The following is a 10,557-nucleotide window of genomic DNA, read 5'->3' on the forward strand; positions in this document are numbered from 1 at the left end:
GAGGGGAGAGAGAGAAAGAGAGGGGAGAGAGAAAAGGGGAAAAAGGGGAGGGAGAATGGGAGGAGGGGAGAGAGAAAGAGTGGAGGAGAGAGAGTGAAAGAAGAAGGGAGGAGTACGAGAAAAAGAGCAAAAGGAAGGGAGAGAGGAGAGCGAGAGAAAGAGAGAGATTGGAGGGGGGCGAGAGGAGGGGAGCGAGAGAAAGAGAGAGAAAGGACAGGTGGTTAGGACAAACACACAGTGTTAAGAGACTAGACACGGGTCACCTAGTCAGCTCCAAACCTATCCCAAGTCAGGGGTTAGAGGTCAAGGTTGGGATGCTAACCATTAACCGGTCAGGCGCTGAAAATGCATTTGACTGGTCATGCTTTTTCGTCTGGAGGTTAATTTGCATAATTTTGGTGCCATGTGTATTTTTGGTTAGTAGACACAAACAGAAAAATGTCTCCCAGCTTCATATTGATTAACAAGAGGAGGAGCCTCCCAGCTTCATATTAATTAACAAGAGGAGGAGCCTCCCAGCTTCATATTGATTAACAAGAGGAGGAGCCTCCCAGCTTCATATTGATTAACAAGAGGAGGAGCCTCCCAGCTTCATATTGATTAACAAGAGGAGGAGCCTCCCAGCTTCATATTGATTAACAAGAGGAGGAGCCTCCCAGCTTCATATTGATTAACAAGAGGAGGAGCCTCCCAGCTTCATATTGATTAACAAGAGGAGGCGCCTCCCAGCTTCATATTGATTAACAAGAGGAGGAGCCTCCCAGCTTCATATTGATTAACAAGAGGAGCCTCCCAGCTTCATATTGATTAACAAGAGGAGGAGCCTCCCAGCTTCATATTGATTAACATATTGAGAGGAGGAGCCTCCCAGCTTCATATTGATTAACAAGAGGAGGAGCCTCCCAGCTTCATATTGATTAGCCTCCCAGCTTCATATTGAGAGGAGGAGCCTCCCAGCTTCATATTGATTAACAAGAGGAGGAGCCTCCCAGCTTCATATTGATTAACAAGAGGAGGAGCCTCCCTGCTTCATATTGATTAACAAGAGGAGGAGCCTCCCTGCTTCATATTGATTAACAAGAGGAGGAGCCTCCCAGCTTCATATTGATTAACAAGAGAGGAGCCTCCCAGCTTCATATTGATTAACAAGAGGAGGAGCCTCCCAGCTTCATATTGATTAACAGAGGAGGAGCCTCCCAGCTTCATATTGATTAACAAGAGGAGGAGCCTCCCAGCTTCATATTGATTAACAAGAGGAGCCTCCCAGCTTCATATTGATTAACAAGAGGAGGAGCCTCCCAGCTTCATATTGATTAACAGCCTCCCAGCTTCATATTGAGGAGCCTCCCAGCTTCATATTGATTAACAAGAGGAGCCTCCTGCTTCATATTGATTAACAAGAGGAGCCTTTCAGCTTCATATTGATTAACAAGAGGAGGAGCCTCCTTCATAGATTAACATATTGATTAACAAGAGGAGGAGCCTCCCAGCTTCATATTGATTAACAAGAGGAGGAGCCTCCCAGCTTCATATTGATTAACAAGAGGAGGAGCCTCCCAGCTTCATATTGATTAACAAGAGGAGGAGCCTCCCAGCTTCATATTGATTAACAAGAGGAGGAGCCTCCCAGCTTCATATTGATTAACAAGAGGAGGAGCCTCCCAGCTTCATATTGATTAACAAGAGGAGGAGCCTCCCAGCTTCATATTGATTAACAAGAGGAGGAGCCTCCCAGCTTCATATTGATTAACAAGAGGAGGAGCCTCCCAGCTTCATATTGATTAACAAGAGGAGGAGCCTCCCTGCTTCATATTGATTAACAAGAGGAGGAGCCTCCCAGCTTCATATTGATTAACAAGAGAGGAGCCTCCCAGCTTCATATTGATTAACAAGAGGAGCCTCCCAGCTTCATATTGATTAACAAGAGGAGGAGCCTCCCAGCTTCATATTGATTAACAAGAGGAGGAGCCTCCCAGCTTCATATTGATTAACAAGAGAGGAGCCTCCCAGCTTCATATTGATTAACAAGAGGAGCCTCCCAGCTTCATATTGATTAACAAGAGGAGCCTCCCAGCTTCATATTGATTAACAAGAGGAGCCTCCCAGCTTCATATTGATTAACAAGATTGGAGCCTCTCTGCTTCATATTGATTAACAAGAGGAGCCTCCCAGCTTCATATTGATTAACAAGAGGAGGAGCCTCCCAGCTTCATATTGATTAACAAGAGGAGCCTCCAGCTTCATATTGATTAACAAGAGGAGGAGCCTCCCAGCTTCATATTGATTAACAGAGAGGAGCCTCCCAGCTTCATATTGATTAACAAGAGGAGCCTCCCAGCTTCATTAACAAGATTGCTTCATATTAACAAGAGGAGCCTCTCTGCTTCATATTGATTAACAAGAGGAGCCTCTCTGCTTCATATTGATTAACAAGAGGAGCCTCCCAGCTTCATATTGATTAACAAGAGGAGCCTCCCAGCTTCATATTGATTAACAAGAGGAGCCTCTCAGCTTCATATTGATTAACAAGAGGAGCCTCCCAGCTTCATATTGATTAACAAGAGGAGCCTCCCTGCTTCATATTGATTAACAAGAGGAGGAGCCTCCCTGCTTCATATTGATTAACAAGAGGAGGAGCCTCCCTGCTTCATATTGATTAACAAGAGGAGGAGCCTCCCAGCTTCATATTGATTAACAAGAGGAGCCTCCCAGCTTCATATTGATTAACAAGAGGAGGAGCCTCCCATCTTCATATTGATTAACAAGAGGAGGAGCCTCCCAGCTTCATATTGATTAACAAGAGGAGGAGCCTCCCAGCTTCATATTGATTAACAAGAGGAGCCTCTCAGCTTCATATTGATTAACAAGAGGAGCCTCCCAGCTTCATATTGATTAACAAGAGGAGCCTCCCAGCTTCATATTGATTAACAAGAGGAGCCTCCCAGCTTCATATTGATTAACAAGAGGAGCCTCTCAGCTTCATATTGATTAACAAGAGGAGCCTCCCAGCTTCATATTGATTAACAAGAGGAGCCTCCCAGCTTCATATTGATTAACAAGAGGAGGAGCCTCCCAGCTTCATATTGATTAACAAGAGGAGGAGCCTCCCAGCTTCATATTGATTAACAAGAGGAGGAGCCTCCCAGCTTCATATTGATTAACAAGAGGAGGAGCCTCCCAGCTTCATATTGATTAACAAGAGGAGGAGCCTCCCAGCTTCATATTGATTAACAAGAGGAGGAGCCTCCCAGCTTCATATTGATTAACAAGAGGAGCCTCCCAGCTTCATATTGATTAACAAGAGGAGGAGCCTCCCAGCTTCATATTGATTAACAAGAGGAGGAGCCTACCTGCTTCATATTGATTAACAAGAGGAGGAGCCTCCCAGCTTCATATTGATTAACAAGAGGAGGAGCCTCCCAGCTTCATATTGATTAACAAGAGGAGGAGCCTCCCTGCTTCATATTGATTAACAAGAGGAGGAGCCTCCCTGCTTCATATTGATTAACAAGAGGAGGAGCCTCCCAGCTTCATATTGATTAACAAGAGGAGGAGCCTCCCTGCTTCATATTGATTAACAAGAGGAGCCTCCCAGCTTCATATTGATTAACAAGAGGAGGAGCCTCCCAGCTTCATGTTGATTAACAAGAGGAGGAGCCTCCCAGCTTCATATTGATTAACAAGAGGAGGAGCCTCCCAGCTTCATATTGATTAACAAGAGGAGCCTCCCAGCTTCATATTGATTAACAAGAGGAGCCTCCCAGCTTCATATTGATTAACAAGAGGAGCCTCCCAGCTTCATATTGATTAACAAAGAGGAGCCTCCCTGCTTCATATTGATTAACAAGAGGAGCCTCTCTGCTTCATATTGATTAACAAGAGGAGCCTTTCAGCTTCATATTGATTAACAAGAGGAGGAGCCTCCCAGCTTCATATTGATTAACAAGAGGAGCCTCCCTGCTTCATATTGATTAACAAGAGGAGGAGCCTCCCAGCTTCATATTGATTAACAAGAGGAGGAGCCTCTCAGCTTCATATTGATTAACAAGAGGAGCCTCCCAGCTTCATATTGATTAACAAGAGGAGCCTCTCTGCTTCATATTGATTAACAAGAGGAGCCTCTCTGCTTCATATTGATTAACAAGAGGAGCCTCCCAGCTTCATATTGATTAACAAGAGGAGCCTCCCAGCTTCATATTGATTAACAAGAGGAGCCTCTCAGCTTCATATTGATTAACAAGAGGAGCCTCCCAGCTTCATATTGATTAACAAGAGGAGCCTCCCTGCTTCATATTGATTAACAAGAGGAGCCTCCCAGCTTCATATTGATTAACAAGAGGAGCCTCCCAGCTTCATATTGATTAACAAGAGGAGGAGCCTCCCATCTTCATATTGATTAACAAGAGGAGGAGCCTCCCAGCTTCATATTGATTAACAAGAGGAGGAGCCTCCCAGCTTCATATTGATTAACAAGAGGAGCCTCTCAGCTTCATATTGATTAACAAGAGGAGCCTCCCAGCTTCATATTGATTAACAAGAGGAGCCTCCCAGCTTCATATTGATTAACAAGAGGAGCCTCCCAGCTTCATATTGATTAACAAGAGGAGCCTCTCAGCTTCATATTGATTAACAAGAGGAGCCTCCCAGCTTCATATTGATTAACAAGAGGAGCCTCCCAGCTTCATATTGATTAACAAGAGGAGCCTCTCAGCTTCATATTGATTAACAAGAGGAGCCTCCCAGCTTCATATTGATTAACAAGAGGAGCCTCCCTGCTTCATATTGATTAACAAGAGGAGCCTCCCAGCTTCATATTGATTAACAAGAGGAGCCTCCCATCTTCATATTGATTAACAAGAGGAGGAGCCTCCCATCTTCATATTGATTAACAAGAGGAGGAGCCTCCCAGCTTCATATTGATTAACAAGAGGAGGAGCCTCCCAGCTTCATATTGATTAACAAGAGGAGCCTCTCAGCTTCATATTGATTAACAAGAGGAGCCTCCCAGCTTCATATTGATTAACAAGAGGAGCCTCCCTGCTTCATATTGATTAACAAGAGGAGCCTCCCAGCTTCATATTGATTAACAAGAGGAGCCTCCCTGCTTCATATTGATTAACAAGAGGAGCCTCTCAGCTTCATATTGATTAACAAGAGGAGCCTCTCAGCTTCATATTGATTAACAAGAGGAGCCTCTCAGCTTCATATTGATTAACAAGAGGAGCCTCCCAGCTTCATATTGATTAACAAGAGGAGCCTCCCATCTTCATATTGATTAACAAGAGGAGCCTCCCTGCTTCATATTGATTAACAAGAGGAGGAGCCTCCCAGCTTCATATTGATTAACAAGAGGAGCCTCCCAGCTTCATATTGATTAACAAGAGGAGCCTCCCAGCTTCATATTGATTAACAAGAGGAGCCTCCCAGCTTCATATTGATTAACAAGAGGAGGAGCCTCCCAGCTTCATATTGATTAACAAGAGGAGCCTCCCTGCTTCATATTGATTAACAAGAGGAGCCTCCCAGCTTCATATTGATTAACAAGAGGAGGAGCCTCCCATCTTAATATTGATTAACAAGAGGAGGAGCCTCCCAGCTTCATATTGATTAACAAGAGGAGCCTCCCAGCTTCATATTGATTAACAAGAGGAGCCTCCCTGCTTCATATTGATTAACAAGAGGCGGAGCCTCCCAGCTTCATATTGATTAACAAGAGGAGGAGCCTCCCATCTTCATATTGATTAACAAGAGGAGGAGCCTCCCATCTTCATATTGATTAACAAGAGGAGGAGCCTCCCATCTTCATATTGATTAACAAGAGGAGCCTTTCAGCTTCATATTGATTAACAAGAGGAGGAGCCTTTCAGCTTCATATTGATTAACAAGAGGAGCCTCCCTGCTTCATATTGATTAACAAGAGGAGCCTCCCTGCTTCATATTGATTAACAAGAGGAGCCTCCCAGCTTCATATTGATTAACAAGAGGAGGAGCCTCCCAGCTTCATATTGATTAACAAGAGGAGGAGCCTCCCAGCTTCATATTGATTAACAAGAGGAGGAGCCTCCCAGCTTCATATTGATTAACAAGAGGAGCCTCCCAGCTTCATATTGATTAACAAGAGGAGCCTCCCAGCTTCATATTGATTAACAAGAGGAGGAGCCTCCCAGCTTCATATTGATTAACAAGAGGAGGAGCCTCCCAGCTAGTTCCTTACAGTAGTTGTATGTTCATTAATACTGTAGCTTTTCAGCTGTGAGACGATTGGCTTGCACTGTTGCCTCTTTCAATTAGGCTCTAACATAAGCTAACGTAACCGTAAGTAACCGGTTAATGAGGGTCGAATCGTCGGCAGGAAAATTTACCAACATTTGCATCCCTAGTTAAAGGTCAGGGGTTAGATTAAGTATTTAGAGGTCAGGGGTTAAATGTTACCAGTAGTATGCCATCATCATCATCTGGCTGGTCAGGCACCAGGACAGGGTGAGAGGTCAGGGGTTAAAGAGTACCTCTAGTATGCTGACATCATCTGGCTGGTCAGACACCAGCACAGGGTGAGAGGTCAGGGGGTTAAAGGTTACCTCTAGTATGCTGTCATCATCGTCAGGTTTGTCAGAAACCAGGACAGGGTGAGAGGTCAGGGGTTAAAGGTTACCTCTAGTATGCTGACATCATCATCGTCAGGTTTGTCAGAAACCAGGACAGGGTGAGAGGTCAGGGGTTTAAGGTTACCTCTAGTATGCTTACGTCATTATCAGGTTTGTCAGAAACCAGGACAGGGTGAGAGGTCAGGGGTTAAAGGTTACCTCTAGTATGCTGACATCATCGTCATCGTCAGGTTTGTCAGAAACCAGGACAGGACTGTTGGGGTCCAGAGGAACCGGCTCCTCGTCAGAGTCATCTGATATGGTGATGAAGTTCCTCCTGCGCGCCCGACGACCTACACACACACACACACACACACACACACACACACACACACACACACACACACACACACACACACACACACACACACACACACACACACACACACACACACACACACACACACACACACACACACACACACACACACAGTTATCTGTGTATGCTCTTGCCTTGGCTTCAGAACCCCCCATGCTGTACCTCGGCTTCAGAACCCCCCCATACTGTACCCGGCTTCAGACCCCCCATACTGTACCTCGGCTTCAGACCCCCATACTGTACCCTGACTTCAGAACCCCCCCTCCCCATACTGTACCTTGGCTTCAGAACCCCCATACTGTACCCTGGCTTCAGAACCCCCATACTGTACCCTGGCTTCAGACCCCCCATACTGTACCCTGGCTTCAGAACCCCCCATACTGTACCCTGGCTTCAGACCCCCCATACTGTACCTTGGCTTCAGACCCCCATACTGTACCTCGGCTTCAGAACCCCCATACTGTACCCTGGCTTCAGAACCCCCCATACTGTACCTCGGCTTCAGAACCCCCCCCATACTGTACCCTGGCTTCAGAACCCCCATACTGTACCTTGGCTTCAGAACCCCCCCATACTGTACCGTGGCTTCAGAACCCCCCATACTGTACCCTGGCTTCAGAACCCCCCCCATACTGTACCCTGGCTTCAGAACCCCCCCCCCCCCCCCCCCCCATACTGTACCTGGCTTCAGAACCCCCCCATACTGTACCCTGGCTTCAGAACCCCCATACTGTACCCTGGCTTCAGAACCCCCATACTGTACCTTGGCTTCAGACCCCCATACTGTACCTCGGCTTCAGACCCCCATACTGTACCCTGGCCAGACCCCCCCATACTGTACCTTGGCTTCAGACCCCCATACTGTACCTTGGCTTCAGACCCCCCATACTGTACCTTGGCTTCAGAACCCCCATACTGTACCTTGGCTTCAGACCCCCATGCTGTACCTTGGCTTCAGAACCCCCATACTGTACCCTGGCTTCAGAACCCCCCATACTGTACCCTGGCTTCAGACCCCATACTGTACCCTGGCTTCAGACCCCCTGTACCTGGCTTCAGACCCCCTGTACCTTGGCTTCAGACCCCCCATACTGTACCCTGGCTTCAGACCCCCCCATACTGTACCCTGGCTTCAGAACCCCCCATACTGTACCCTGGCTTCAGAACCCCCATACTGTACCTTGGCTTCAGACCCCCCATACTGTACCCTGGCGTCAGACCCCCATGCTGTACCTCGGCTTCAGAACCCCCCCATACTGTACCCTGGCTTCAGAACCCCCCCATACTGTACCTTGGCTTCAGAACCCCCCCCATACTGTACCTTGGCTTCAGAACCCCCCCATACTGTACCCTGGCTTCAGAACCCCCCCCCCCATACTGTACCCTGGCTTCAGAACCCCCATACTGTACCCTGGCTTCAGAACCCCCATACTGTACCCTGGCTTCAGAACCCCCCCATACTGTACCCTGGCTTCAGAACCCCCATACTGTACCTTGGCTTCAGACCCCCATACTGTACCTTGGCTTCAGACCCCCCATACTGTACCCTCGGCTTCAGACCCCCATACTGTACCCTGGCTTCAGACCCCCCCATACTGTACCTTGGCTTCAGACCCCCCCATACTGTACCTTGGCTTCAGACCCCCATACTGTACCTTGGCTTCAGAACCCCCATACTGTACCTTGGCTTCAGACCCCCATGCTGTACCTTGGCTTCAGAACCCCCCCATACTGTACCCCTGGCTTCAGACCCCCATACTGTACCCTGGCTTAGACCCCCCTGTACCTTGGCTTCAGACCCCCTGTACCTTGGCTTCAGAGCCCCCCCATACTGTACCCTGGCTTCAGACCCCCCATACTGTACCCTGGCTTCAGAACCCCCCCATACTGTACCCTGGCTTCAGAACCCCCCATACTGTACCTTGGCTTCAGACCCCCCCATACTGTACCCTGGCGTCAGACCCCCATGCTGTACCTCGGCTTCAGACCCCCCCATGCTGTACCTTGGCTGCAGACCCCCCCATGCTGTACCTTGGCTTCAGAACCCCCCCCATACTGTACCCTGGCTTCAGAACCCCCCATACTGTACCTTGGCTGCAGACCCCCCATACTGTACCCTGGCTTCAGACCCCCATACTGTACCCTGGCTTCAGACCCCCATACTGTACCCTGGCTTCAGACCCCCATACTGTACCCTGGCTTCAGAACCCCCATACTGTACCTGCTTCAGACCCCCCATACTGTACCTTGGCTTCAGAACCCCCATACTGTACCTTGGCTTCAGACCCCCATACTGTACCTTGGCTTCAGACCCCCCATACTGTACCTGCTTCAGACCCCCCATACTATACCCTGGCTTCAGACCTCCCCATACTGTACCCTGGCTTCAGACCCCCCATACTGTACCCTGGCTTCAGACCCCCATACTGTACCTTGGCTGCGGTGGATGTTGAAGCTGGCCAGGACGATAACGTCGTCGTCGTCCGGTCTGTCCACCATCACACTGCCTGGGTGACACTCTGCTCACAGACACACACTGACCAACAACACTAGACACCATCCCCCTACACACACACACACACACACACACACACACACACACACACACACACACACACACACACACACACACACACACACACACACACACACACACACACACACAGTTAATACCCTGTACTGTTCTGACAAACAGGACCCAATATATACCCCAACACACACAGTTAATACCCTGTACTGTTCTGACAGACAGGACCCATTATATACCCCAACACACAGTTAATACCCTGTACTGTTCTGACAGACAGGACCCATTATATACCCCAACACACACAGTTAATACCCTGTACTGTTCTGACAGACAGGACCCATTATATACCCCAACACACACAGTTAATACCCTGTACTGTTCTGACAGACAGGACCCATTATATACCCCAACACACACAGTTAATACCCTGTACTGTTCTGACAGACAGGACCCATTATATACCCCAACACACACTGTTAATACCCTGTACTGTTCTGACAGACAGGACCCATTATATACCCCAACACACACTGTTAATACCCTGTACTGTTCTGACAGACAGGACCCATTATATACCCCAACACACACTGTTAATACCCTGTACTGTTCTGACAGACAGGACCCATTATATACCCCAACACACACAATTAATACCCTGTACTGTTCTGACAGACAGGACCAATTATATACCCCAACACACACAGTTAATACCCTGTACTGTTCTGACAGACAGGACCCATTATATACCCCAACACACACAGTTAATACCCTGTACTGTTCTGACAGACAGGACCCATTATATACCCCAACACAGTTAATACCCTGTACTGTTCTGACAGACAGGACCCATTATATACCCCAACACACACAGTTAATACCCTGTACTGTTCTGACAGACAGGACCCATTATATACCCCAACACACACAGTTAATACCCTGTACTGTTCTGACAGACAGGACCCATTATATACCCCAACACACACAGTTAATACCCTGTACTGTTCTGACAGACAGGACCCATTATATACCCCAACACACACAGTTAATACCTGTACTGTTCTGAC

At 47.7% G+C, this 10,557-nt stretch overlaps 1 protein-coding gene across 1 annotated transcript in view; it reads right to left on the minus strand.

Moving 5' to 3' along the window:
* The window catches only part of LOC124027033 (mucin-5AC-like), a 57,051-nt gene extending 47,522 nt beyond the window's left edge, over positions 1-9,529 (minus strand). Inside the window, exons 1-2 of the mRNA XM_046339591.1 lie at positions 9,396-9,529; positions 6,804-6,937 (exon numbers count right to left, since the gene is read on the minus strand). Coding sequence (XP_046195547.1) covers positions 6,804-6,937; positions 9,396-9,462 — 201 coding nt within the window. The 5' untranslated portion in view covers positions 9,463-9,529. The remainder of the gene's footprint in view (positions 1-6,803; positions 6,938-9,395) is intronic.
* Between the last annotated feature and the right edge of the window lie 1,028 nt (positions 9,530-10,557).

The sequence above is a fragment of the Oncorhynchus gorbuscha genome, unplaced genomic scaffold (assembly GCF_021184085.1).
Source record: "Oncorhynchus gorbuscha isolate QuinsamMale2020 ecotype Even-year unplaced genomic scaffold, OgorEven_v1.0 Un_scaffold_2898, whole genome shotgun sequence".
NCBI classification, from domain to species: domain Eukaryota; kingdom Metazoa; phylum Chordata; class Actinopteri; order Salmoniformes; family Salmonidae; genus Oncorhynchus; species Oncorhynchus gorbuscha.